Here is a 26573-nt window from a genome sequence, read left to right on the forward strand (position 1 = left end):
TGTTCCTCTTGAGATATCACTTCACCAACAAGGGAAAACAAACATTTCCTTTCCCATGTCCCTGTAAAAACATGGTTTTGGTTTGACACTAAATTTCTGTTTCACTCCCACATGCCGGAGTGAGTGATCCAAAGATTCTTACTCAAACAAAAAATATACATATATTTATTTTTATTTTCTTGAAATTTCCTGAGATGAGATTTCGGCCAACTCCATCAGTCCACGTCAGTGTTCATTTCCATTAATGTCAAGGTCATCAGTATGTAATTAATAAACATTGGGTACATGGGATTTAAACTTCAATTCACTGCATCATGAGCCAGAGGTTCAGATGAAAACACCAACAGGCCAAGCAAATACTGTGTTGGGCCAAGGGTTTTATAAACAAAGGTGTAAATTGATGAAGTGATGAATCCAGAAAACCTGCAGCACCAGAAACGTTTGCATGGAATTAATTAATGTGATTAATCACATATTATAACTGATAATGTCGTGTAACTTTCCACCTGGTTATACTGTTGCGGTGTCGGGTTTCGCTGGTGATAACGGCCGCAAGACGGAGCATTCGGGCCGTCCCCAACGACATCCGGAATTGAAGGTCATTACCCTTGGATAACTCCAAAGTTCACGGGTCCCTTAGAGGACCGTGGATGCCAATATTTTGATGGCGTGGGGTAGGGTTAATTGTCCAATTCCAAAACACCGAAGTACGCACGTCGTCTAACTACCGGGGAAACCACACCCTCAGCCGACTCTGTCCGAACCGATTCGCATTCACCGACTCGTGTCCGGCATAACCGAGCGAAAATTTCCAGAGCCGCGCCGGTCCAAATGACAACTTATGGCACAAACGGCCTCAATATTTCTCGAGCCCGAACCATGCTGGGTCAATGATAGAAACGACAGGCAACGAACTGATACTGAGGCAACATTTCACAGATATTTATTTACAAGGGAGGGAGACATAGAGCAAGGTTACCACGAAGAAAAATGCAATATACAATGAGCAATCAACACTTATACAATTTATACCTAATAGATTGGTGCCACACACACACACACACACACACACACACACACACACACACACACACACACACACACACACACACACACACACACACACACACACACACACACACACACACACCACAAGAAAATGGAGCCGGCCGGCCTTAATTCGGACCTCCAGCCTGGGAGGATAGGCGAACTGGAGGGTCAGAGTTCTGCTGGTACCTGGCCGCGTTCGCACGGCTTGCCGACCTGTCCTTGTGAGGGTCGGGATTTTTGTGGAAGGGCTTGGGAAGATCGGACGCTCCAACCACCACGGTGGGATTCAAACCCACACGGACAACCTCGCACCAAGTGCCAAGGAACCAAGATGAAGCGGGAGAAGCCAGTCAACACCAAGTCGGAAGATGGCCAGCAGACCAGACAAGACGACCCAGACAGATCACACCGACAATTATTCAACCCCTCCTGCGAGGTGGGGGGGATCCATCCTGAGGTAACTCTGCCTCCCATTGGAAGGGGGGCATGTCGATGTCGATGCCCCCCCCCGAAGAGGCTCAGTCGTTGTTTCTGGCCTTCTGGCTTCCCATTGGCTGGAGCGCCTCGGCTTTGCTATCTCTTTGTCCAATGGCTGGAGGAAACACTCCCTGCCCTTCTTCGGAACAGAGCCTCGATCTGAGGTGATGGAGGCTCCGCCCATGCTTTCAGCCAAAAACATGGAGAGAATGAAGTCGGTGTGCGAAGGTTTGGTTGGGTGGCGGAACGAAGCGGGATGTTGTTGTTGGGGAATATAAAATAAAACTAACAACAAAATAACTCGCAGCGCACACATGTAATTCCCGTCAGACACAGGGGATGGATTCTAACTATACACATATACTTAACGAAATAACTGAACTGTGGGGACTCTGGCTGTTGTGTGCAGATGATTTCCAAATCCGTAACAATACTTGTACAAAGCAGTTAAAAATAAGAACAGCACCCAGTGGAGGGTATGCCTGAGAGAGGATGAACAGTTTACATTTTGTGTCCCACTGTGAGGCCAGATCTGGATTCAGACCTGAACCAAAATCTAATCGGTTTGTTCTTGTCACTTAACCAACTCATCCATGATGTTTTGTTCCATCCAATCCATCGATAACTTTTTGAGATATCGTGCCATGTATCGTTTTTCGTGTCTGTCTCTGTCTCTGTCTCTGTCTCTGTCTCTGTCTCTGTCTCTGTCTCTGTCTCTGTCTCTCTCAACGGTGAAGAATAACTTAAAAAATTATACGATCTGTTTCTGTATCTTTACGAAAATATTTTCACTTTGTCGGGGTCACACACCCAACCGAAACCTGGTGTTGACTCAATAGTTCGGGTGACGGCTTGGGATCCAATGGTCCTGAGTTCAAGCCTCGTTGCCCACTGAATTACTTCACCAGGGGGTTGACTCAGCCTGCCATCCTTCCGAGGTCGGCAAAATGAATACCAGCTTGCTGGGATGATCGAGTCATTCGAGTATCCTTCGTCGGAGTGGCGACTCGTCCAGGATTATGCCCAATAGCCAAGGAAACTGCTTCGGCAGCACCGATGCTCTGTACAGAGTATGGTCCCAATGGATGGATGGATGGACACAAACCAACCTGTTCACCAAATTTCATCCAAATCCATCCACAACCTTTTGAGGTATTCTCTTTGCAGACAGACAGGAGAGAAAAACATAACCTGTGCCCACCTTCAGTGGTGGAGGTAATGAGTAGATTGTGAATGAAGTTAAAGGAGTTAAATTTAAATCTCAGTTTGAAAAGTGACGATTAAAGCTCCACTTGGTGAGTCTGGTGCCTTATTGGTCTTGGTATTATTGGTTATTATTCATAGTCTCGGGGGTTAAGAGGAGGGGAAGGACCCCAATTCCCTCGACGTGAACGTGTCTGACAGCGCCATTCCCAGTGGGAGATGGCATTACAAATCCTGAAATATTCCAATTCTCGGGAAATTATCCCATCTGCAAGGAAGTCTTTGTTGATGATAACAAGGAATGACTTGTGATGGGCAAATTATAATACAAGTTCGTATTCATACTCCCACTCCTGCTTCATTAATGGCGACAATTATTTGCACCTTCATGTGGGACTGACCGGGGAAAGTTTTTGGCCAAGGTCTTTCACAAAGCAGCGAGCAAAGTCTGAGTTCCGATTGAAGGTGGCAAGAATTTGTAATCTGTTCGGGCTGACAATAGAAACTTTCATGTTCTGTTTTGATGACACTGCGGGAATTTTAATGTCCAACAATGATTGCTGGAAGAAGGGATGCCAGGCTTAATGTCCATCAGAAAGATGGTGCACATTGCGATGCAATGCCCTCCTGACAAAGCATCCCTTCAACAGATTAGTCAGGTCAGGAATCAACTCAGACAAGACAATTATTAGTTTCCCACACACTCAACATCGTGGTTAAGGAACTGGTTCACTTCTGTCTGTCCATCTGCAAATGTAAGTTTATGATCGAGGAACAACTTATCTTAATTTCATTTTAATGTTATATTTTGAAGACAAATCAGAAAACGAACCTGAAGTTTCTTTCTTTGGCTCTAAATTTGTCCTGATCACACATGTACAGAGAGTGAGATAATTATTTTCCTCTCTCCACCTGGTAATCAAACAAGATTGAAAATCATTCCAAACAGGAAATTTTCTGTTTTTAAGGACGTTCTAAAGGACACAAACAACTGGCACGAAGAACTAATTAAACGTGTTCGATAGGGTGGTGAACAAGACTGCATCAATGGTGGAAAACTTCCACTTTTTTTATCTACAACCTTGAAAATCTTTATTTTATTTCAATATAATTATACACATTTACACTGTTTACAAATTTACAAATTGCCTTTTTCGCACTTTCAAACCCCTTCTGTTTCAGGGTACTTGGACAAAATATTCCGGCATTTTACGTCGTCACGACAATTAAATTTGAGGCAGACCCCACCCATGCTCTTGTTGTGATATAATTGTTGTTGTTACTGTGAATAATTCAGTTCTTCTCTTTCCCAGTCTGAAACCATTTATTGACAGCACACATCAAATAAAAATAACAACCACCATGTGCATGGGAAAAAGGATAACAAGACAAGAAATAACAAACACCATCCTCTTTCTGCCCAAAATGCACAGCGCAATTGTGTTTATATTATTCTGGAGTGAAAATATCTGGCAAGGGACAATGGGGGTGAGGGCTGGCAAGCATGAGAAAGGGAACTGCAGAAATGGTCACTTTGGGAGGGAAGGGGTGATGGACACGCTCAGATCATGACCACAGCCCGGGAAAGCGAGACCGGCCGTGAGATGGAGAGGGAAACAACAAAGTTGAGACAAAATATGAAGAGGCCGAGTGAATGGAGACACAAGCCCACTACTTTGATCATACCTTCCGTTCACCAGTGAGCAACCAGATTCTCAAAATACGACATTCCATTTTGTGCTGTCATATAATCGTCCTTGGACAACAAGGTGTCTGTTGGGATCACCTTTCGGGAGTTATTTAATAACCACCAGACAATAGGTACCAGCAGCAAAGCGTCCTTCTCTTGAGCAGCAGAGCAGTTTCATCTAAACATTGGAAATACTAATTTGGATATTCAGTATGTTTCAATACATTTCATTGAGATAAAGCAAATGAGATTTAGTAAGATATCATTTTATCTTGCTGCTGCATCATTTACATCACTATGGAGATCAAAAGGCTGCAAAAAGAGATTTTACTGACAGTCAATTTGATTCCAGTACAAAAATAACACCTTATTCTCCACTGATAAACACAAAGGATAACGAAATTGAGAATACATTTGTATAATTAATTTTATTTCTTCCACATTATCCTCACCAGAAGAGAGGGTATTACATTTTGTTTGTCTCATCGTTTGTATTTGCTTGTTTGGCCGCACAGAACTTTCATGTTTTTCTCTGCAACCGCTTGTCAGATCGAGACGAAATTTTCACCGTTGGAGCGACTACTCATGAAGAATGCTCAAATGATAATTATGACGTCATTGGTTACGTGGTGTGTCAGCCATATTGAAAAAACGGAAAAACTTTGGACCTCTGTCTCTGAAACCACACCGTGGAAAAAAACTTGAAACTAGGCACGTAGCAAGTACTCCTCATGGGAAATGAGCGTGATTTTTATCACATCATAGGTGTCCTCATTATGACGTCATAATTGCAGATGTCGAACACCACATCTGATCAGTGTGAAAAATTTAAAGGGAATTGGTCCACAGAATAAACAAGGACAAATGTGTCCAAGAGCCGCGTCCCAAAGGCAATAACAACAACTTCCGATATTTCGTCACGTGCCTCGTTGGAGCCAATAGCGAGACCCTTCATGGAGACTCCTGTTCATGACGAGAAAATCGTGTATTTACGAAATTACAACACATTAAATGGAATAATCTTTAAATAGTACCGTGAACTTTTCGAAACTTTAAAGCAAATGCCCGAATATATTTAAACGTTGATGATAGACGCTCTCAAAAGGCACCCTCAATGTGAGGATGTGTACAGGTGTTTAGTATTTCAGGAGATCCGGATCCTGTATATAAAAGGAGGAGGAGGAGGAGGATGGGGATGGAGGAGGAGGAGGATGGGAGGAGGAGGAGGAGGAGGAGGAGGAGGAGGAGGAGGGAGGAGGAGGAGGAGGAGGAGGAGGAGGAGGAGGAGGAGGAGGAGGAGGAGGAGGAGGAGGAGGAGGAGGAGGAGGAGGAGGAGGAGGAGGAGGAGGAGGAGGAGGAGGAGGAGGGGGAGGAGGAGGGGGAGGAGGAGGAGGGAGGAGGAGGAGGAGGAGGAGGAGGAGGAGGAGGAGGAGGAGGAGGAGGGAGGAGGAGGAGGAGGAGGAGGAGGAGGGGGAGGAGGAGGAGGAGGAGGAGGAGGAGGAGGAGGAGGAGGAGGAGGAGGAGGAGGAGGAGGAGGAGGAGGAGGAGGAGGAGGAGGAGGAGGAGGAGGAGGAGGGAGGAGGAGGTGGAGGAGGAGAGGGAGGAGGAGGAGGAGGAAGAGGAGTAGGTGGAGGAGGAGGAGCAGAAGGCGGAGGAGGAGGAGGAGGAGGAGGAGGAGGAGGAGGAGGAGGGGGAGGAGGAGGAGGAGGAGGAGGAGGAGGAGGAGGAGGAGGAGGAGGAGGAGGAGGAGGGGGAGGAGGAGGAGGAGGAGGAGGAGGAGGAGGAGGAGGAGGAGGAGGAGGAGGAGGGGAGGAGGAGGAGGGGGAGGAGGAGGAGGAGGAGGAGGAGGAGGAGGAGGAGGAGGAGGAGGAGGAGGAGGAGGAGAAGAAGAAGAAGAAGGTGGAGCTCTCTTGGAGCCAGCGTTCGCTACGAGAGACGCGGCAAAAATTATGTGGACCATATCCACAGACCATATCTCTTGAGATAAAATGGTCCACAGAATAAAAAATCATGACATCATCGGTCACATGATCTGGCAGCCAAACAAATGTTTCACACATATGATATCGTTATGGATTTCAGAATCCAGTCTGATGAATGCATCCACACATTCAGGTCCTCAGACAGTTATTTCCATAAATGCATGTTCAGGTTAGCCCCCGCCCCCCCCCCATGTCTTATGGGATCTTAAATGTGATGCATTGAGAAGGTTTAAGAATAGATGCCTTCTCTTATGGGAAGTTTTTTCTTTACGACAGACACGTTTACACACATTTCTTTCACGAGCTCTGAAGCACACCCTTATATTGTTGAAGATTGGGTGGCGCTTCGGAGCACCACCGTCTCAGGGGTTATAAAGCCGGCTAGTTTGGCACAGGTCTCGGGTCACGTGCCTCAGATCACGATACCAAAGTACCCCTAGACCTTGCCAGTTGGGGATATGCAGCCCGGCTACAGACTGGGTTTGATCAGAGACCGATCGAAGTCTGCCGCAGTCCGTAGCCAGTTTCGTTTTAAATACAAATCGAGCGCTTGTTCTTCAGCGCAACACAAATAAATTCAAGGCGGCAAATTTCGTATGAATCAGCCAGATTTATTGGGGAAAACATCGGGAACATGACACAAGCAAATCATTCACAAACGTTATAATTAATCTATTACCCGCTCTTATCTCGGGGGCTACGGATAGGGGTTTCGAAAGGGACCCTAGCAAAATAAACCTTAGGCCTGGACAACATACATACAAGACATGGAGTATTTGGTGGTGCCTCATGGACGAGAGGAAAGGTGTCGAAAGCATGAATGCGGCTCGTGACAAGCCAATGTCAACGGATTTGAGCGCCCAAGCTCGAGCACGCAGAGTGGCAAGATGGCGGAGACGTACTCCTATCGGTACCACTAACGCACACAGCCTCGGTGCGCCCAGCCCTATAAGGTCGACGGCACAAGAGCGAAAGATATATGGTGTGTTCCAGTTGGTTCTTCACAATGTCCAGTATGCAAATCCAGGCCTGGCTTGTACTCCAGACTCGGCGAAATTTGGGTGATGGACTCTGCAGGTGGATCGATGGGATGAAAAGACGTGTCGAGCCGTGCAGGGAGCAAGGACAGTCAGAGGCCCAGTGGCTGGACACAGGATGAACCTGGGGACGACCTGCACGCTGGTTCCATGGCCAAGGAAGAACAGCTCGTCGAGTCACTCCTCATGAAGCAGATCGCAGACTCGAAAAAGAAGTTCCTCTTGCCTTCTGGGGCAGGCCTTTCGGACCGCCTCCGGGGATACATGATTGGTCCATCGTTCGAGTTTGCAGCAGCTCTCCGCCAATGGGTTGTTGGCACGTCTGGTTGACTGGCTCCATCAGGACACCAGGTGGGGGCTGGCCAGGCGGGGGGGGAGGGGGGAGGGAAGGAAAAAGAAGGCGCCTCTCGGTATACCACCACTCTACGAACATTGGACAGCCTGCTCCACCTTCCGACACACATCAAACGTCCAATTACCAAACAACCTGGCTAAACATGCATTTAAGGGGGATCTGGGCTCATCCTATATTTAATAACCGACTCAGGGACCATTTCAGCAAACTTCCCCCACCTTTCTCCCAAGGCTCTCCCGAGCCTCAATTTGGGGCAGCCCACGGACATGGCCCTCTCTAACGTAGAGCACAAATCTCCCATTTACTCAAAGGCCTTAGTTATTTTATAACTTGGTTTATGGATCCGCCGACGGTATATTTGCCGAAATGAAATATAAATATAAAACACATTTTAGCCTTTTATATTTCTACATTTTCCGCCGAAGGTGCAAAAGTTTCAAAACCCGAAATGTAAACGTCGGCATTTATTCTCAAAATATAATTTTGTGCGTGCACGCCAAAATGCCGAGTCACCTTCAACCAAACTGTGCAGTCGTCTTCGGTGATGGCATCTGAGCAGTTGCCAGCGTGGTTCAGATTGACTGCAGTTTCTGGGGCAAAAGTGATTGTTAAGAAGTATGTCAGCGGTATAATTTAGAGTGTGACTGTATTGGTGATTTAATCACACAATATCTTGATGACGAATATTCTGGCTGAACGATTGCATCAATTCAGTGCAGCAGTAGGGATGACTCACAGGCAACTCTCGATCGTGCTGATTTTGTTTCCATCGAAAGTTGTACACCGCTGTTTGTATTGAAAGATTTCGGTACCAAGTACGTCAAAGTTTCCCTGCGAGATGCTTATATTCAGCCTTCAACTGACAAGAAATCAGCCTTTGATGTGCTCATGTGGATGGGGAGACGGTACGATCAGATGCCCACTGAAAAGTAAGAGCTGGTTATGGCTCTGATTGACCGTTTTGAGCATGTTGACTCCTCGTCGACACCTTTTTTTAATCATATCCAGCACTTTGCACGAAAGGGGTCACATCTCAATTGGGGTTGTGGTCCATCCCCTCCTTTTCTCCAGGGTTCGCGGAAGTCAGGTAAAAGCCAATCGGGGAAGCGGCCTCCCTCTCTTCTCCAGGGTTTGAGGAAATCAAGTAAACCCCAATCGGGGGAGCGGCCTCCCCCTCTTCTCTCTAACTGCCTGAAGACAGAAAAACCACACTCAGCTCGCCGAACCCTTCGTGTCCTCAGAGAGGTTTGAAGACCAAGTGACACTTGCGGTGTCGCTGCTGGCCACTTCCTGTTCTAAAATGGGTACGGGGAGTATGTGACACATGCCAGTGCCACTTGCTACTCATCTGCGCTCCACCCTGAAGTTCCTGCGAGGCTGAGAGAGAAATTAAAGTCCAATTTCTAAAGCCTGCTCATGGATGCAGCACCTCGAATTCTGGAAGAACCCATGTGGGGCTGTCCACTATGATTTCCATCCCCTGTGTCAAGTTCTGTCCTGGTGGCACTTCCATTCCCCTTGCACCTCTAACCTCTTTCCGACGTCACCACTCATTCCACGCTCAGGACTCCCACACAAAACAGGCTCCACACATTCCAAGGTTGTGTTCACACTCCACACATTCAACCTTGCCTGCGTACTGACCAACTGCCTCGCATTCCAGGGCGACATTCCCGATCACCACGTGAGTACACACACATATTTCGGCCTTGGCAGGACACACCGGTGCTGTCGTCTGGACTGGGGGCTCACAGCATTCATTCACAGGCATTCCACACACACATTCAGGAGTCACGCATACATGCACCTCATCGGACAGAGTCTCTTCATTAACATAAAATCCAATTCCTACATTAAGTTCATCATCCGCACCATGTATGCATGTGCCCACGTACCTGTTTCGTTTCAGAGTCAGCTCGGTCCGGTTGCTTCTCTCCAGCAGGTTGCTCATCATCGATTCGCCACACTCCTCTGGGGCTGTCAGGTCCACATGCAGAACCTGCTCAAAATGTGTTCCATTCGTCAACAACCCCGTATGCTCCCTCAATGTCTCCATCACCAGGATTTGCTCAAATTGGGGTGTCATCCGACGAGTGATGTCAAGCAAGTCCCGCACCACTAACATTCCTCCCTGTGGTGATGTCACACATCCCATATTATTGTGCTGTCCGACTTCCTGGCTCCACTTTCTTTTCCATTTGAGTCGTTCTTCCTCTCCGAGCCTTTTTAGTTGTTCGTTATCTTTCCGGAGTTTTTCCATCTCCGTGGACTCCAACCTTGCTCTCTCCTTTCGTTGGTTAATTTCACATTCATATTCTTTTTGTTTCCTATCCCACCGTCTCTCATGTTCCTCATTCTCCAATCTTGTCGTTTCTCTCAATTGGTTAATTTCCCTTTCCTGCTTCATTCCCTGTTCTTTTACTATCTCCGCGTACTCCAACCTTGCTCTCTCCTTTAGTTGGTCAATTTCAAATTCATGTTTTTTTTGTTTCCTATCCCACTGTCTCTCATGTTCTTCATTCTCCAATCTCATCATTTCCCTCAACGAATTGATTTCCCTTTCCTGCTTCATTCGTTGTTCTTTCACTTCTCTTTCTTCCATCTCATTCTTTAATCTTGCTTGGCTTCCAACTGTTCAATCTGCACAGTGTAGTTCCTTAACGTTTCATTCCCCGTTCTCTTTCTTTCCTCACTTAATATCCTCAGCTCGTTTTGTAATTCCCTCTCTTTGGTTTGGTGTTTCTGTAACTCAGAAGCTTTTTCCCATAATTCCTTTCTCATCTCCGCACCTCTTTCGCATGCTTCCTCCCTCATTTCTTCCATTCTCTTGCTGTATTCCTCGAGTTCAGTGGTTCTTAACCTTTTCAGAGGCGCCCAACCCAAACAAAAACCACCGTACACTCTCCCAACCCCTCAAATTTGACCAAAAATTACAATTTTAATTATGACAAAAATGAAAAAAATTGCATCAAAATTCAAGAGTATATTTGTGTAAAAAGAAGAAAATAAATTCAATTTTAATTGATACAGAAATAAAAATCAAATTGCATCAAAATTCAAAAGTATATTTGGATAATAATAAGAATTGTATCTGAATGCATCTCATTGCAATTGTATCTGAATGCGTGAGGATCTCAAGGGCAATTTTAGCGATGAGAGGATACCCTAACATTTGGCGGCACCAAAACGTTGAGAGCATTGTTGTGCCGAAGAGTTGCTGTTGAGTCTGGCTCTGCTGACGTTTGATGAGGTCGTCGAGGTATTGATCGTTGACATCTGCCGTTCCAACGCCAAAAGTAAATGGCTGTCTCACCCATGCTGGGTGTTGTGCTTGGTCAGGGGAATATCCATCGAATGACTTTCTCAGCTCATCCAAGTGTGTGGCAATCGCATGCTTCAGTTCCCTTGGTATAGCAGTGCCTCCAACTTCAGAATCATGTGCAATTCCGCTCACACACTCGTCCTTTAGCGGAAAGTTCGCAAAGTTGTCTTTCTCTGTTGGCCACCTCCACAACAGTAACTTCTTTCGAAAAGCGCTCAGCTTTTCTTCAGCTTCTATGACATTCACTCCACCCGCCCTGCATCTGGCAATTGAGATGGTTGAGTGTGTCGAAGATGTTAGCCATGTACGCCAAGGCAAGGATGAACTTTGATTCCTCTAAATGAGTTGCATGGCGATGCTGGGGCTATCGCAGAAACAGGGCTAATTCTACACGCAAAGCAAAAACACGCCTCAGTACCTTCCCTCGTGATAACCACTGAACGTTAGAGTGGTAAAGAAGGACTTCAAATTCAGAGCCAATTTCATTGCACAGCTCTTCGAAGATGCGATGATTCAGAGCACTGCTTCGCACGTAATTCACAGTTTCAACGACGATTTTCAGAACATCGGCCAGTTCTGGAGGCAGAGTTTTTGATGCCAGCGAATGTCTGTGCAGGACACAATGCGTGACGATGACGTGTGGTGCATCGCCTTCACCAGCGCTCCAAAACTGGAGTTGTGCTCCAGCATGGCTGGAGCCCCGTCCAAGAAAACTGCAGACACCATGTTTCATGAAAGACCGTTGCTTCTGAAGAAGTCGTCCACAAGTTTCTTCACGTCAGCTGCTTTCGTCGTTATTGTGAGAGGCTTGCAGAACAGAAACTCTTCCGTGATCTTGTCTCCCTTGACATAACGCATAAATACGATGAGCTGGCTCAAATTTGAAACGTCGGTGGTCTCATTAAGTTGAAGGCTGAATTTCCTTGGACTCGCGACTAAATTTGCAATGCGACTAAATTTACTAGACATCCTGATCCTGAAAAAAAAGAAATAAAATTAAGTTGGACCGAAAGCAAATTATAGCAAAATTGCAATGTGTTTCGGAGGGCTTTCACCGAACCCTTGAGACTGGCTCACCGAACCCATGTGAAGAACCACTGCTCGAGTTGTTCCAGATATTTCTTTTTTTCTTTCTATCTCCTGTTCTCGGATTTCTCTTATCTGATTGCCTGTTCTTACCTTTTCCTTCAGTTGTTGCAATTCCAACTTTATTTTACATTCTTCCTGAAAGCTCTTCCTATCCCAGGAGTTACTAATTTAATCCTCCTCTATTCTTTTGTTCAGTTCGCTCTTCTCATGTTCCAACAACCTACGGGTAAACCACTCTACTTTAATCATTTCTCCATGCAGTTCCTCGCCTGTGTTGGCTCAGTCCTTTTCCAGCCCCCAAATTCGTTCCTGTGCATCGGCCAATTGTTGTGATTCCCTGTGCACATAATTTTCCTGAACCTCGTCTGCGTGCCGTAATGCCTCGTCCAATTTAATTTGTAACTCCTCTGTATAATTCTCATCACACCTCCTCTGCTCCAAGGTATCCCCCAATCGGGCACGAAGCTCGTTGATATCGGCGTCGTCGTCCTGCTTCGTTTCCCATGACGCATGCTGTGACCACGTGGTTTGAACCAGTGGGTGAGAACGTTTTCTTCGTGCTGTGCGGTTCGTTACGCAATTCATGGTAACCCTCTCCCGCTTCGTGTCGCGCTGAGGTGGAGCCACGCCGCCATTTTGCGACTCCATGTTTCTTTATAATTTCGAAGTTTTACACCCAATCCCCTCAAAATAAAATGAAAGCAAATTTGGAAGACAGGTGAGGAAACCCCATTTCTCCATCTATCGTCCTGAGGAAGAACTTAATTTGGTGACGTCAGCGGCAGCGAGCAGTGGCGGGCAGCAACGATGGCGCAGTAGCGGGGGCGGAGCAGCGGGGGCGGAGCAGCGGGGGCAGAGCAGCGGGGGCGGAGCAGCGGGGGCGGGCAGCGGCGACGGTGCAGCATGGACGGGAAGCGATGACGGCAAAGCGGGGTCGGGTGACGGTGCAGGCAGTGGTGGAGTTGCAGCGGGGGAAGGCAATGGTGGCGGTGCAGTGGGTGCAGACAGTGGAGGAGGTGCAGTGGGTACAGAGTGGAGGTGGTGCAGAGTGTGCAGGCAGTGGTGGACGTGCAGTGGGTGCAGTCATTGCTGGATCAGGTGCAGTCATGGTGGGGGCGCAGCATGCGCAGGCAGTTGTGGAGGTGCAGTGGGTGCAGGCATTGGTGGAAGTGCAGTGGGTACAGAAAGCGGAGAAGGTGCAGTGTGTGCAGGAGTTAGGATGTGCAGCATGTGCAGGAATTGGTGGGGTGCAGCGGTTGCAGTCCGTGGTGTAGCGGATACAGGCATTGGTGGGGATGCTGTGGGTTTAAGCAGTTGTGGGGGTGCAGTGGGTGCATGTTGTGGTGGAGATGCAGAAATCGAAACTGGTCGACATGATGCATGGGAGACAGTTTTTGTGGGTGATGAGATAATTAAATGTGTAGATTCTTCATTCTGCAGGAAGGATTGTAGACATGGAATTCTGTGCAGTTTTGAAGGAGCGGGAGTTCAGGACATTGAAGGAAGGGAAAACAATATTGTATCGTTTCATGACAGGAAGAAGTTGGTTGTGGTACACCTCGGTGCGAATGATGGAGAGAAGGTTTACTCAGAGGTTTTGAAAAATTGATGCAGGAAATTGGGAAACTGGCTGAAAGTAAAGGGTTGAGGTCATGTTTTCTGCGATTCTCCCAAGATTCGGAAACAATATAGAAATTATGAGCAGAGCAATAGACGTCAACCAATGGCCGGAAGAATTGTGAAGGGAGGAACATTTTATATTTGAGAAGCAGTGGGAATCATTTCGGGGACAAAGGGAGTGTTTCCGGAATGATGGCTGTTTGTTAAATTGAAAGGGGGCAGCAAGGTTTGCAGTGGGAATTCACGCTTCTTTTTTTCGTTCAGAGGAGGGTGGGGAAGGCATTGAGGAAGGAACGGATGATGGAATTATGATGAGTCAGGTCAGGCAAGAAAATAGAATTTCAGAAACGGAAAAGTTCAATATATTCTATACCAATGCCAGAAATTTTAATAATAAGATGGAAGAGCTTGAAGCCAAAGTGTATTGCAAGGAGTACAACAGAGTTACAGTGACTGACTGGGAGGATCCGTTTTTCGGGCTCCGGGTGTAAGGAAGGAAGAGGAGGAAGGAGAACATGAAGAATTGAAAAGCGCATGTGGTGAGGGAAGAGTTTTGATTATGGGGGATTTTAACTTGCCAGGGATAGATTGGGTCCAGGAACAGGGAAAGCGAAGAGTATATGAGGATTTCTTTGTTTTGGTCCAGGATTACTTTTTCACCCAGTTTGTGGATAAGCCCACGAGGGGGGAGTGCAGTGTTCGACCTCCTTTAAAGTAACGATCCCAACATGGTGGAGGAGGTGGAGGTTGGGGAGCATTTCGGAGCAAGTGACCAAAACATTGTGTGTGCAAAGATTCTGTTCAGGGTTAGAGTTCAGGATAGTGGCGTAAGGCTATTAGATTTCAGGAAGGCATACTTTTAGGATGAGGAGAGAATTGGGTGATGTAGATTGGGAGACTCAAACAACAGGACAATCAGCATTCTGGAAATGGGAAACCTTAAAGGATCAAATGTGTTGAGTGCAGAGTAAGTACATTCCAATGAAGTGTAAAACGAGAAGCCGAAAGAGACCAGGGACGAGACGAGCTCAATCTCATGACCTGAAGATCTCAAGCCAGCCACCTTCCCCATCAAGCCAACACCAGGCCTTGTGTGAAGGTAATCCAATATCTTTCTCAACACTTTATGCTTCACAGTGAGCTCGTCCTCATTCGACTCAGACCCATCACTTTCATCACTCTCTTCATCTTCACTCTGATTGAGAGAAGATCATTTGAAGAAGAGGTAAAATTAACACACAACAGATGTTGTAAAAGAAAAATATCAATGCACAGAATACCAGTGTTCAGATGTGTGTGAATTGTGGAAATTGGACGTCAATTTCAGAAATTATTCTTCTTTTTCTTCGTCTTGGTGAGCCAGTTGCTCGGATACCATGTTTCCGAGTAAGAGGTCAAGGGCTCAGAACATGTAAGATTGAGCCAAGTCTTTCAGGAAGCTGTTGGGAAAGCCTGATGTGATTGGAGTTGGTAAAGGCAGGTTGTTGTAATTTGTTCAGAGTGCTGGAAATAACTTGCCAACTCCTCATGAAAGACATCGAAAGATGTTTTGTTTCTCCAAACTAATGCTATTTTATTTGAAAATTTATTTGAATCTTAAAATATATCGGCGTGCTTTAGACAACTTCTGAATACCATTTTTGTTGAGAAATTAAACTGATTCTTCATTTGGGTGTTAACTTCGGTCTTTTTGAAAATGGTCCAGAAAGTCCACTTTCCCAGCTTGTACTGGCATTTTAATTTCTTTTATTAATATAAAACATCCAAAAAACAAATCATACTAATGTCAAACGTGCCAGATACCATGACGAGATAGGAATTATATCAGAAAAAATTTGGCAACATTTAGAACATCTAAATCTTGCAAAATAACAACGAAACATTGATATTGTTAATGTGACATTGCAGACAAGCAAGAACACCCGATGATATTGCAGAAATGACGAACAGACTCCTCTATTGTACATTTTTCTACAAGAATCTGGTCCTAAAAAGGACCGTTTGTTGAACTTCTACGCTGAGGTGGGTACTCCTGTACCATTCCCTGCGGATGCAGGTACGCTCACCGCCGCAGAAGTTTAATTACTCAAATGTTACATGGGAAGTTGCAGCAACAGTCGAGATGTTATATACTAGAATTGCGAAAATGTCAATAACATCAAGCAGCGTGTGGAGCTTAGAATTATATGGTCAGCAAAAACTAGCAATTAAGGAAACAAATGTGAATTGTTTGAGCAACGTTATTACAATTGTTAACATATCCAGTCTGGACAGTTGCTTACACTAAGTGAAATGCCAGTTTGTTACTTCTTTAGTTTCTGTAGTTCTGCTATTTCCATATCAACCTTCTGAGATTCAGTTGCTGCTTCTTCCATAAATTTTGCCTTTTTAGTCTGAAGCACTTTTATCTGGTCACATGCTTTCTTTTTAGCTGCAGTCTTTTGATCGAGCTCACTTGTGGCTTTACGTTTACATTCCAGTGCTGCTTGATACCTGGCATCAGAACCCCTGACATGCATCAATAGTGGCTTATCAATGTTCACAGAGGTGACTCCACCTTCTGCCTGCACAGCATCATATACAGTACGTTGTGCAATGAGTGAATCCTCATGTACGTTCTCCACAAGCATACCAGAATTCACCGAAAGGCCATTTTCAACACTTGCATTGCCATGTGACAGTGTTAGCACCAGGCACACAACAGGAAATAACTCAACAAATTTGATATCCTGGCCAATTATGTCATAGTAGAAAGCATCTAGTCTGTCACGGTGAGAAGAGAATGATGAAAACTTTGTGTGCAGGTTACCAGAAGCCTTTTGACAGAGGTCAGAAAACTGACTTTTACATTTGTCAGCAGTAACTGCAGTGATGTTGTCCTTCTCATACATAATTTGTGCCAAGTTCTTCATTCTTTTCTCAGCTAAGACTCAAACGCTGCACACTGTGCTTGGTACCAAGCATGATATTGCACGGATAACGGCATATTTTGGAGGACTTCTCTCGATAATTTTTGCAACCATTGATGACAAAAATTCAAGACATTCCATCCTGAAACTCATTCTCTCTGCATCAGACAACTTCACTTCTGTCAGAGATTTGGTTGCAGCCACTCCAACATCCACTTCCTTATAGTTACATCTGGTGTCTTTTTTAGTAACATCTATCTTTTCCAATCGTGATACACTTTCTGCCTTCTCCAGAATAGAGTTCTTGACAACCCATTTCATGAGTGTATGCAACAAATGTCCAATTTCGTCAGAAAGATATGGTGCAAGTGGTGCCTGTGTCTGGTATTTCTTCAGAAGGGACTCACACTGGGCAGCCACTGATGCAAAGAACGATATTTTTGCTGCAGCCAGCTTGTCTCGAGAAAGTGTTTTTACAGCGGCGCTTGTGATTGTAGCACATGATGTCTTAGATTTCACGGCACTGTCTGCAAACTTCTTGACATGAGGTAGAAGTTCAAGTGCTCGCTCAACAACTGCAACATTTTCAATCCATCTCACAGTACAGAATTTCTTTGGAAATGTTTTGCTGCCAGTAACCTCTGTATATACTGCACGCCGAGCCGGACTATCTTGAAACAGGCGACACATAACCCGAAGATAACCATTTACATTCCATCCACTTGCTTTATGGCCCGTCTGAAAAGCACCATGAATGATGTGCAAGCCACATGATCCCATTTCAATTAGTTTTATTTGATCTTCTTCAAGATCTGTGATGACGAGATCAATAAACTTCCAATTTACGGCTGGTCCATCCATAGATACTTGCATTAACTTGCCTAATGGCACCTCCTTTCATGCTTCTTTAAAACTGCCAAGTACACAGTCAGCAGAAGCATGACCCATTAAGGTTGAATCAAAATATCATGAGCACACCATATATTTAAGAAATACACCATATCTTCTTTCAGAAAATATTTCTAACAGTGTACTTTCGTTGTCACTCCAGCATCAAACCTGAACTTGTCGCTGACAATGCACATAACTGTTCTGAAGTTCCAGATTATGATTATTGAACTGTACTTTATACATGTTACAAGTCATTTATGTTACACACTGAACACCTGAGCTTAACGAAAGGGTGCAACTGCTATCTATAAACAGCTTCAGCTCCTCAAATCACACAAAGACATGGTAAAATCTTTGTTTCTGTCATTGAATGGGGCACACCTCTCATGGCTGAAATACAAAGATAAAGTTGATACTGCCAACTGTACAGCTCTGACTTTCATGAAAAGAGCAATAAAGAAAACTTTTATCATCATGAACAAAATAATTGACTGGGTGGAAAGGGAACTAATTAAAATCATAAAGCACTAATCACACATTTCCCTGACAAACAAAAAAAATCCCTGACTTTCCCTGACCAACCTCAATTCCCTGACTTTCCAGGTCAGTGGGAACCCTGCCTTTGTCCGACCAAAAATGCCACAAACAGTTAGACACGAACCTTCACGAGCAAGACGAGCTCTTAATTCGACACTGTGTGGTCAGGATGATCATCAAAGCAGACTGGACAGTTCAGAGGTCAATTCACTCCATCTGAACAGCCCTGTTGGACACAGATCAATTTATGAATGGGGAATTCTGTTCAGGAAAAGGATAAAGGAGGAATAATGGTGGAAAAACACAAATGCATCTGAAGCATCCCATCCCTCTCCTTTCCACAGATCTAATGTCTCTGTTCCCCATTGTTTTGTCCTGCCCTCTCCACCCATCTTGTCTCCTGCCCTCCCCCCCTTGTTGTGCATTCTGTGTGATAGCTCTCACACGAGCCTCGATAATGAACACAAAAAAAGAGCTCACCACCCCAAACATGAAGCCAACACCCTAAAAAATGAGCCAAAATGATCCTTAAAAGTTAAAGTTGCAATAAATACATTCGTCCACCAGCAAAGAGGGAACCTGGAACCAAAATGATGTTTAAGTCCTTCTTCACTCCTCGTGATCCTGGAGACCTGAAGCAAAGGGTCCCTGATCCGAACATAACCCACCAGATGTTCTTAGATTCCAGATCGTACAGCGCTAAGTTGACAGCACTGATCAACACCTTCGGACCCAAAGGCACAGGGCATTGAGCATCAACCTTCTGGAGCACCTCGCTTATGCACCAACTAAGAATCAGGAGGCACCTTTCAGTTGCTCGTACTACGATTCAAAATCAGCGGAGCGGCTCGACAAGCCCCTCAAATGTTCGAATGGCCAGATAAAAACATTCAAACCTGGCACGGATTTCCCACAATTCAGCTTTCCAGGCACAGATTACCACAACCTGGTTTTAATCCAGATGTTGCATCGCGAAGCTTCCAATAAATGACTCAACTCACTTTCCTCTGAGTGGCATCACCCAGTTGGGTCAGAGCCAAGGCACATGACTTTATTGAATGCAGGACAGACACATCGAAAGTGTCAGGAAAGGGAATCTGTAGCGGTCCCCTTACCTGCTCCTTCAGGTGGCCACCTGTGTCCGCATCACCTCCGCCGACGTTACTTTGACCTCCGCTGCCCCCCCCCGCCACCCCTCGCCCCTGGGATGTTCCGAGCCATACTCACTGTGTCAATTTCTTTGGGGCAATCACCGGAACCTTCAGTGAAATTGAACATCACTTCAGATCTCGTGAGAGTTGAATCATTTATTTACGTGTCCACGGAAACAAATGCACAGATCAACACCAAGATGAGATGCTGTGAACTTCCTTCACGCCGTTCTGTTTTCCAAGCCGATCATCTTTCGAGCAAAATTATTTGCATAAAAAGAGTGAAGGAGGGGGCATGTGTTACACAAAGAACAGTACTTGTTATAAAACTTACTGACATCTCAATGGCCTGTGAAGTAAGATTTTTCCTAAGCTGAGAACATTCCAGCCTCAAGGTAAAAGGTGGGGTGGTCTGATAATGCACAGCTGTTTGCAGTATTTCGTGATCACAGTATTCTAAAGGAAGAGGGATTGGGAACTGACAAAGAAACATTGTGATGACATGGGGCCCATGGTACAATATTTGACAAGATAGGTGTGTATATTGGCAAGCAACCCAAACAACCCTGAGCTTTGCAGCTGCGAGCTGATCAGCCAAACATTCCAACCTGCCCGGTTACTGGGCGAGTGGGTTTTAAAACACACTTTCATGATTCTTCTTGGTGAACAACACCACACATGATGACAAAATAACTTTAGTTAATTACAATGTTTTGTAGTAGATGAGACCTTTACAAGCATTTAAAAGCACACAAGAGGAAATGAGTATCAATTGATTACCGAACATGACAGAAAATTGTTGGTGCAGAATATTCTACATTTCACAAGACTGAATTAATTATTTTTCTTCCACAATCCCACTTCAAGTGTGAAATATGTTTCCTTTGTTGGATTGCATGTTTGAATTGACCACGCTTATGGCGTGATATGTTTCTTCAATATTATTGATTGTTTTCCCTGTAATTACTGTAATGTTCATATTGAGACAAAAATACTGTTCAAATTTCTCACAGCATTATAACATTGCTTGTTCCGAGTCTGGATATACCACCTGATGCATTCAGTTACATTCAATAAAAACAAGCAGTGTCATGACTCACGTGTGTTGTACATCATTTATTGGAGAAGAATTTTACTATTCCCGTTCTTGGTTGATTTACTGCAATATTTTTATTGTTCAACTGCAGAATAATTGCAATCATTAATATGATTGGAATGTCCATTTGTCCATAAACCATCATGTCTTTTTTTGGTGAACACAGGAATTAATGACTGGAGAGAGTTTATCGAAATTGTTCAATGACGAGTCGATTGCATCAGTAATATATTTACTCTTCAACTATAGTTCATGGTGACAGCATCTAACATTGAACACGTGAAAGTATTTCCCTGAAGTTTGTGATCTAAATTATCAAGGAATGCATTTTGAGTTTTCATTTTATCTTTGGGGTTTTTCATCATTCTTCACCTGCAATGCTCAATAAACTGTTGAAGCAAGACAAGTTGTTCTGATTTCACCTTATACATTTATTTTTTTTAAACTGCTGAACTTCAAAGCCAAATCTCACTGAGCTGCACTTAGATTAGTTGAGCCAAAACCAAAATAGAGGCCTGGAAAAGGATTTTAAAATATTTTCTTCTTCCAAGCTGGCATTCGCCATAGTTTGTGAAAGCACGGGATCCTTCGTTTTCGAATTCTTCCACACATCAGCAATGTCATGGAATCCATCATCGCAGTTGACATAAAATCACACCCTTAATCCAAAAGCCTCATCTCAAATCATCAATTTGGATTCAGACCAGGTTACTCCAACTTGGACATGCTGCTTTCACTCTTTCAACAATAGTTGGAGGCCTTCAATATCAGACATATCAAAGCCGACTTTCTGGGAATATCTTGAGCTTGCAATATGGTCTGGCATCCCACATGCTCTCCAAACTGTTTGCGCACTCCGCTCATGGATGACTGACTTCCTCCACGCTTGCAGCCAACATGAGGCTCTCAATGGAACTCTTTGTTCTCCTCTCCCTGTCAAAGCTGGACTTCCCCTAATGCAGTGTTCTCAACCCCATCTTATTACTAATCTTCATCAATGATATCCCCAACTCGCTGGAAATTCTCATTTTCTCTTTGCTGACGTCTCCACTCTCTGCCATGACATCCCTTATCCTTCTGACAGACAGAAGGCTCTTCCCTCCCTTTTGACCTTGACAAAAAACACAAACTGGTTCGACATCTTTCCCTGTTCCCCTTTCTCTCCCCAATGACCATACCACAAACCCATGTACTTTCTCATCAACCCTCTTGAAGAGGTTCAGTCACTCAAACTCTTGGATCTCACTCTGAACCATGATCTCTCTTGGGCAAGCCACATTTCATCGTTGGCCTCCAAATCTAGACGAGCTCCGATCCACCTGCAAGGCTTTCATCCACAGCTTAATGGAGTCCTGCTCTTCTGTCTGGGGTGGCTCCCATCTTGCTCTCCTTGAAGCCGTGGAAACAAAGGCTTTCAAGATCATTGGAATTTCTCACGATGAAGCTGAGACGATGGGACCATCACTCCACCATAGCCACCAGGTTGGTGCTCTCCATCTTCTTCCGACTCATTTCTGGTCCTGCACCCTCCACCCTCTCCATGCTTCTTCTCTCCGAGGTATGTGCAGGATGCACGCAGTCTTCCAGCAACCCCTTCAGAGTGAAACTGCAAAAATCCAGAACCACTGCTGACCTCCACTTTTGCATTCATTTTTTCCACACCTGTGGAACCACATTTAACACAGTCTTCAATCTGATTCTTCCATCCAGGTCTTGATGACACCTGTTCACCACCATCTCAAGTCATCACACATCCAAAAACATGATATTTTCTCCACCCGCTAAACAATCCCCCACCACTTCCAACATTTTGCTAATGCGTCCAACTTGTCCACCCCTGACGTTGGCCCTGACCCCTCATCGTTACCTGCATACCTTATGTCACTCTCCATCTATTTTTTCCCCTCCACCCTGCTGATGACATTCCCCTTTCTACTGTTGTTCCCTTTGTTATGTTGTTTTGTTATCTTTTTGGTGTCAGAGTTCTTTCTCCATGCACACAAAAAAGTTGAGGATTGAAAGAATGTTCTCCTCTTTCTCAGGTGCAAAAGACATAGTGAATGAGTGAATATCAAAAGACAGTTGGTCAGGATTGTCTCACTCACAACGACAAAAACAATCCTTAAAATGGTGTTTTCAAAGTTGAAAACTCGGAAGGGAAGATCAGGATTGGACTACCACTCATCCGTTGCCTTTTCTCCTTGTGATAGCTCATCCAATGCTCGAATGAAGTCATTGTGAAGAACACCAGAAATGTGGGATGCTATCCAGACCAGGGCTTTTGAATTTTGGCATCTTGGTGAGTGTTTCATAATTTTCTGTTTGACAATTATCACTTGAGGAATATCCTCTTGATGTTGCTTCTCGTTTCCAAGTTTTGGACCTGTTCCACCTTCTTGTTGTGTTCTTTTCAGTTTTCAACAATCCCTTTCCAAAAGGAGTTCATCATTTTCTGGGGTGGAGGGATTGCAACAGTCTGCTTCTGTTTCCTTAGTTTTTGATTGACACTTCTGAGTAAATTTTCAAACTGCTGGACTTTTCTTCTTTCATATACTTTGTTTGTTTGTTTGAGTTTTTTGGTGCTCTCATTGGTTGTTATCTACTTTGGATTTCAAAAGGCGAGTGGAAGTTCTCCCAGAACTGAAAATCTCCACCTCCTTTTTGGTGAAGGATTATGATTCATAAAACAAACTGTGAAATGTCCTTCTCATACCCTCGTTCCAAGGACTCTTTTCAAAATTTCACTCCACCACTCACAGCCTCCACTTGAAGCTTGTTTGGAATGATATGCCCAGAGTGACATTCAAGTACTCAGTCAGGGTTTTCCTTGTCATTCCCCTCACTCCGACTCTCACTGGTATAATTTTCATTCCGACTATCACTGGTATAATTTCAGCCTACTTCATTTTTGACGTCGTCTTGACCTCATTTTACAGAACCTGGTATTTTGTCATTTCTCTGATTTCTGTGGCATGTCGTGCAAAGTCATTGGCAACTGAAACCTCAAAGAAAAATGCTGACTTTTCCTTTTTGTGTTTGAGCATGATGTCCGGACGCAGTGCTTGGTTTGTGATGTCCAGACTTCCCGACATTTTCTTAAAGGCATCAGTGTGGTGTTCTTGATCTTGAGCATTTATGATCACTCGTTCTCCATCCCAATTCATTGCACCTCTTCTTCGCCATTCCAGTGAGCCTTCCTTGTCAATCCCTGTCCTATCAAGCTCAGTTTTAAATCTTCCTGCTCTTTTATCACTCCCAATTGTCCAAGTATATCTGCTGATATTTCATTTTTTTTTCTTTGCAATCATTGGGGCTGTTTTTGTTTCTGTTTCGTTTTCCTGTGGATTATCCATTATTTACACCTGTTTTTTGAAGTTTGTTGCAAAATGGAATAAGGATCCCTTTTCTCGTTTGTTGTTTTCTTGGTCATGTACAAATCTCATACGATCGTCTGTTGAGCTTTTCACAAACTCCGCTGGTCTGACACACGATGTTCTGTGCACTTGGTTATGCTCCATTCCACAACCTCCTCGTTCCCGTCTCGGTATATACAACCATGGCATGTATTGGTTTTTGTCGAACATCTTGTGAATAGTTCGATGTTTCCTTGTTTTGGTGTCTAAATTGTTTATCTCCAATTGTGGCCAGTTTATAATTGCACAGCCATATTGGAATACCGGCACTGCAAGTTGGTTTGTTGCTTTGGTTTTGTTCAATGGAGAGAAGGAAGACTTAAAAATTAGTCTTTTTCTGCGATGGTACTCTTTGGCGATTATTTTACGCATTTTTTGTGTTGTACCTGGGGCTTCTTTTATTCCGATTTATTGAAAGGATGCTTCGTATTCTCGTTTGTGTATTTTTGTCTGTTCTTTTTGTGTGGATTTTTCGTCTGCTCTCCTGTATGGATCCTCATGTGCTGATTCAAATGGCGTTTACGAGATAAACTTTTATCACAAATGGAGCATCTGTGAGGACGTTCTCCTGAATGGATCCTCATATGTATTTTCAAATAGCATTTCTTAGAGAAACCTTTATCACAGAAAGAGCATTTGTGAGGACGCTCTCCTGTGTGGGTCCTCATATGTATTTTCAAACTGCCTTTTTCAGAGAAACCTTTATCACAGACAGAGCATTTGTGAGGACGCTCTCCTGTGTGGATCCTCATATGTATTTTCAAACTGCCTTTCACAGAGAAACCTTTATCACAGACAGAGCATTTGTGAGGACGCTCTCCTGTATGGATCCTCATATGTATTTTCAAATGGCCTTTTTCAGAGAAATCTTTATCACAGACAGAGCATTTGTAAGGACGCTCTCCTGTGTGGATCCTCATATGTATTTTCAAATAGCATTTCTTAGAGAAACCTTTATCACAGAAAGAGCATTTGTGAGGACGCTCTCCTGTGTGGATCCTCAGATGTATTTTCAAACCGCCTTTTTCAGAGAAATCTTTATCACAGACAGAGCATTTGTAAGGACGCTCTCCTGTGTGGATCCTCATATGTATTTTCAAACTGCCTTTTTCAGAGAAACCTTTATCACAGACAGAGCATTTTTGAGGACGTTCTCCTGTGTGGATCCTCATATGTATTTTCAAACTGCCTTTTTCAGAGAAATCTTTATCACAGACAGAGCATTTGTAAGGACGCTCTCCTGTGTGGATCCTCATATGTATTTTCAAACTGCCTTTTTCAGAGAAACCTTTATCACAAACAGAGCATTTGTGAGGACGCTCTCCTGTGTGGATCCTCATATGTCTTTTCAAATGGCCTTTATCAGAGAAACCTTCATCACAAACAGAGCATTTGTGAGGACGCTCTCCTGTGTGGATCCTCATATGTATTTTCAAATGGCCTTTATCAGAGAAACCTTTATCACAGACAGAGCATTTGTGAGGACGCTCTCCTGTGTGGATCCTCATATGTCTTTTCAAATGGCCTTTATCAGAGAAACCTTTATCACAAACAGAGCATTTGTGAGGACGCTCTCCTGTGTGGATCCTCATATGGATTTTCAAATGGCCTTTATTAGAGAAACCTTTATCACAAACAGAGCATTTGTGTGGGCGTTCTCCTCTGTGGGTCCTCATGTGTATTTTGAGGTTTGATGAATCCACACTGCATATCTTACATTTACAACACATTTGCCTTTCGATAACCTTTTTAGGTTTGTTTGATTCAGTATTTATCTTTGTGTGGTTTTCACCAGCTGCACTCTTGTATTTAGAGCCTTGTTCTTGGGATTGGTTCTTCAAAATAGATATCATCTTCATCGTAAAGCTGCTCCTGGACCGTATCTGCCCAACTGGACTTCTTGATTGTTCTTCAAAAACAAACAACAATAAGGTATTTTAGAGAAACTCAATACTCAAAATATTGAACAATTTCGAAAATTTTATGAACCCTGAATTCAAAAGAGTGATTGTTAATTTTGTTTGTTTCTGCTCATATGTTGCACAACAGACAGGACTGCCGTTTATCAAATGGACATCAGAATTTTCCTTTGCAGAAACATATCTGAAAGTTTGTGAGACAAATTAACCACATTTGAATGATAAACATCACCTAAAAATGATGAAGGACATGATGTTGAAAACACTGCCACATGTAAATCCCATCAATAGGTAGTATGCAAGATGTCACTTCCACTGTTGGAACGAGGCTCAATAATGCTGACACCATTACGGGAGATAAAACAAGGTGTTTTGAATGAGAAAATTTAGATATATGTACATGAGGCCCCGTGAGGAGGAGTGATGTAAGCGACATTTTTTAATGATATGATGATGATAGGGTAAGGGTTAAAATAGTGCAAAATGGCATTAACTCGAAAATGGCCGATGTGTCCCTTCCATCACTCCTCCTCGCGGCGCCATATATACATGGCGGCGCCATCTCACGGTCATGAGACAGTTATTCTATGAATGCATGTAAAGATAGTCCCTTCCCTTTTGTCTGGTGGGACAACAGGATGTGAATTGCTGGGATCTCACAGCTCGGTTTGCTGACACCACTCGCTTCATTTCAACTCTTATTTTCTGCTTATTTCTGAGGTTAATGTGAATTTGGGTCCTCGCACAGGCCAACACGTGCAGCAAGTGCGTGACCAGGGCAGGGGAATAGAAAGGCCGTGGGGGCACCGGATGAGCATTGATAGCGCAGAAC

The 26573-nt window shown here is 44.3% G+C and overlaps 1 protein-coding gene, 1 long non-coding RNA gene and 1 pseudogene across 22 annotated transcripts in view; 1 reads left to right on the plus strand and 2 right to left on the minus strand.

The window, feature by feature from the left end:
- LOC147006586 (uncharacterized) overlaps positions 1 to 26573 on the minus strand; it is a 79287-nt gene that overhangs the window by 29353 nt on the left and 23361 nt on the right. For 12 of the 21 annotated variants that reach the window (XM_085868454.1, XM_085868453.1, XM_085868447.1 and 9 more), the window contains one exon: positions 20419 to 25731. The exons of 6 other annotated variants lie outside the window; for them this stretch is intronic. In XM_085868454.1, the coding sequence (XP_085724580.1) occupies positions 24221 to 25731 (1511 nt within the window). In that variant the 3' untranslated portion in view covers positions 20419 to 24220. Of the gene's footprint in view, positions 1 to 9689; positions 9819 to 14888; positions 15021 to 16630; positions 18389 to 20418; positions 25732 to 26573 lie in introns of those variants that run through there. 3 more of the 21 variants (XR_015054735.1, XM_085868458.1, XM_085868466.1) reach the window with 3 other exon arrangements.
- Positions 10286 to 13002, minus strand: LOC147006587 (uncharacterized; annotated as a pseudogene).
- Positions 14791 to 16421, plus strand: LOC147006588 (uncharacterized). Its single transcript, XR_015054736.1, has 3 exons — positions 14791 to 14924; positions 15734 to 15847; positions 16306 to 16421. It is a non-coding gene; the product is annotated as an uncharacterized LOC147006588 (long non-coding RNA).

Source organism: Eptatretus burgeri, unplaced genomic scaffold (genome assembly GCF_056783735.1).
Source record: "Eptatretus burgeri isolate ZD-2024b unplaced genomic scaffold, Ebu_testis_v1 Ebu_testis_scaffold_3162, whole genome shotgun sequence".
NCBI lineage: Eukaryota > Metazoa > Chordata > Myxini > Myxiniformes > Myxinidae > Eptatretus > Eptatretus burgeri.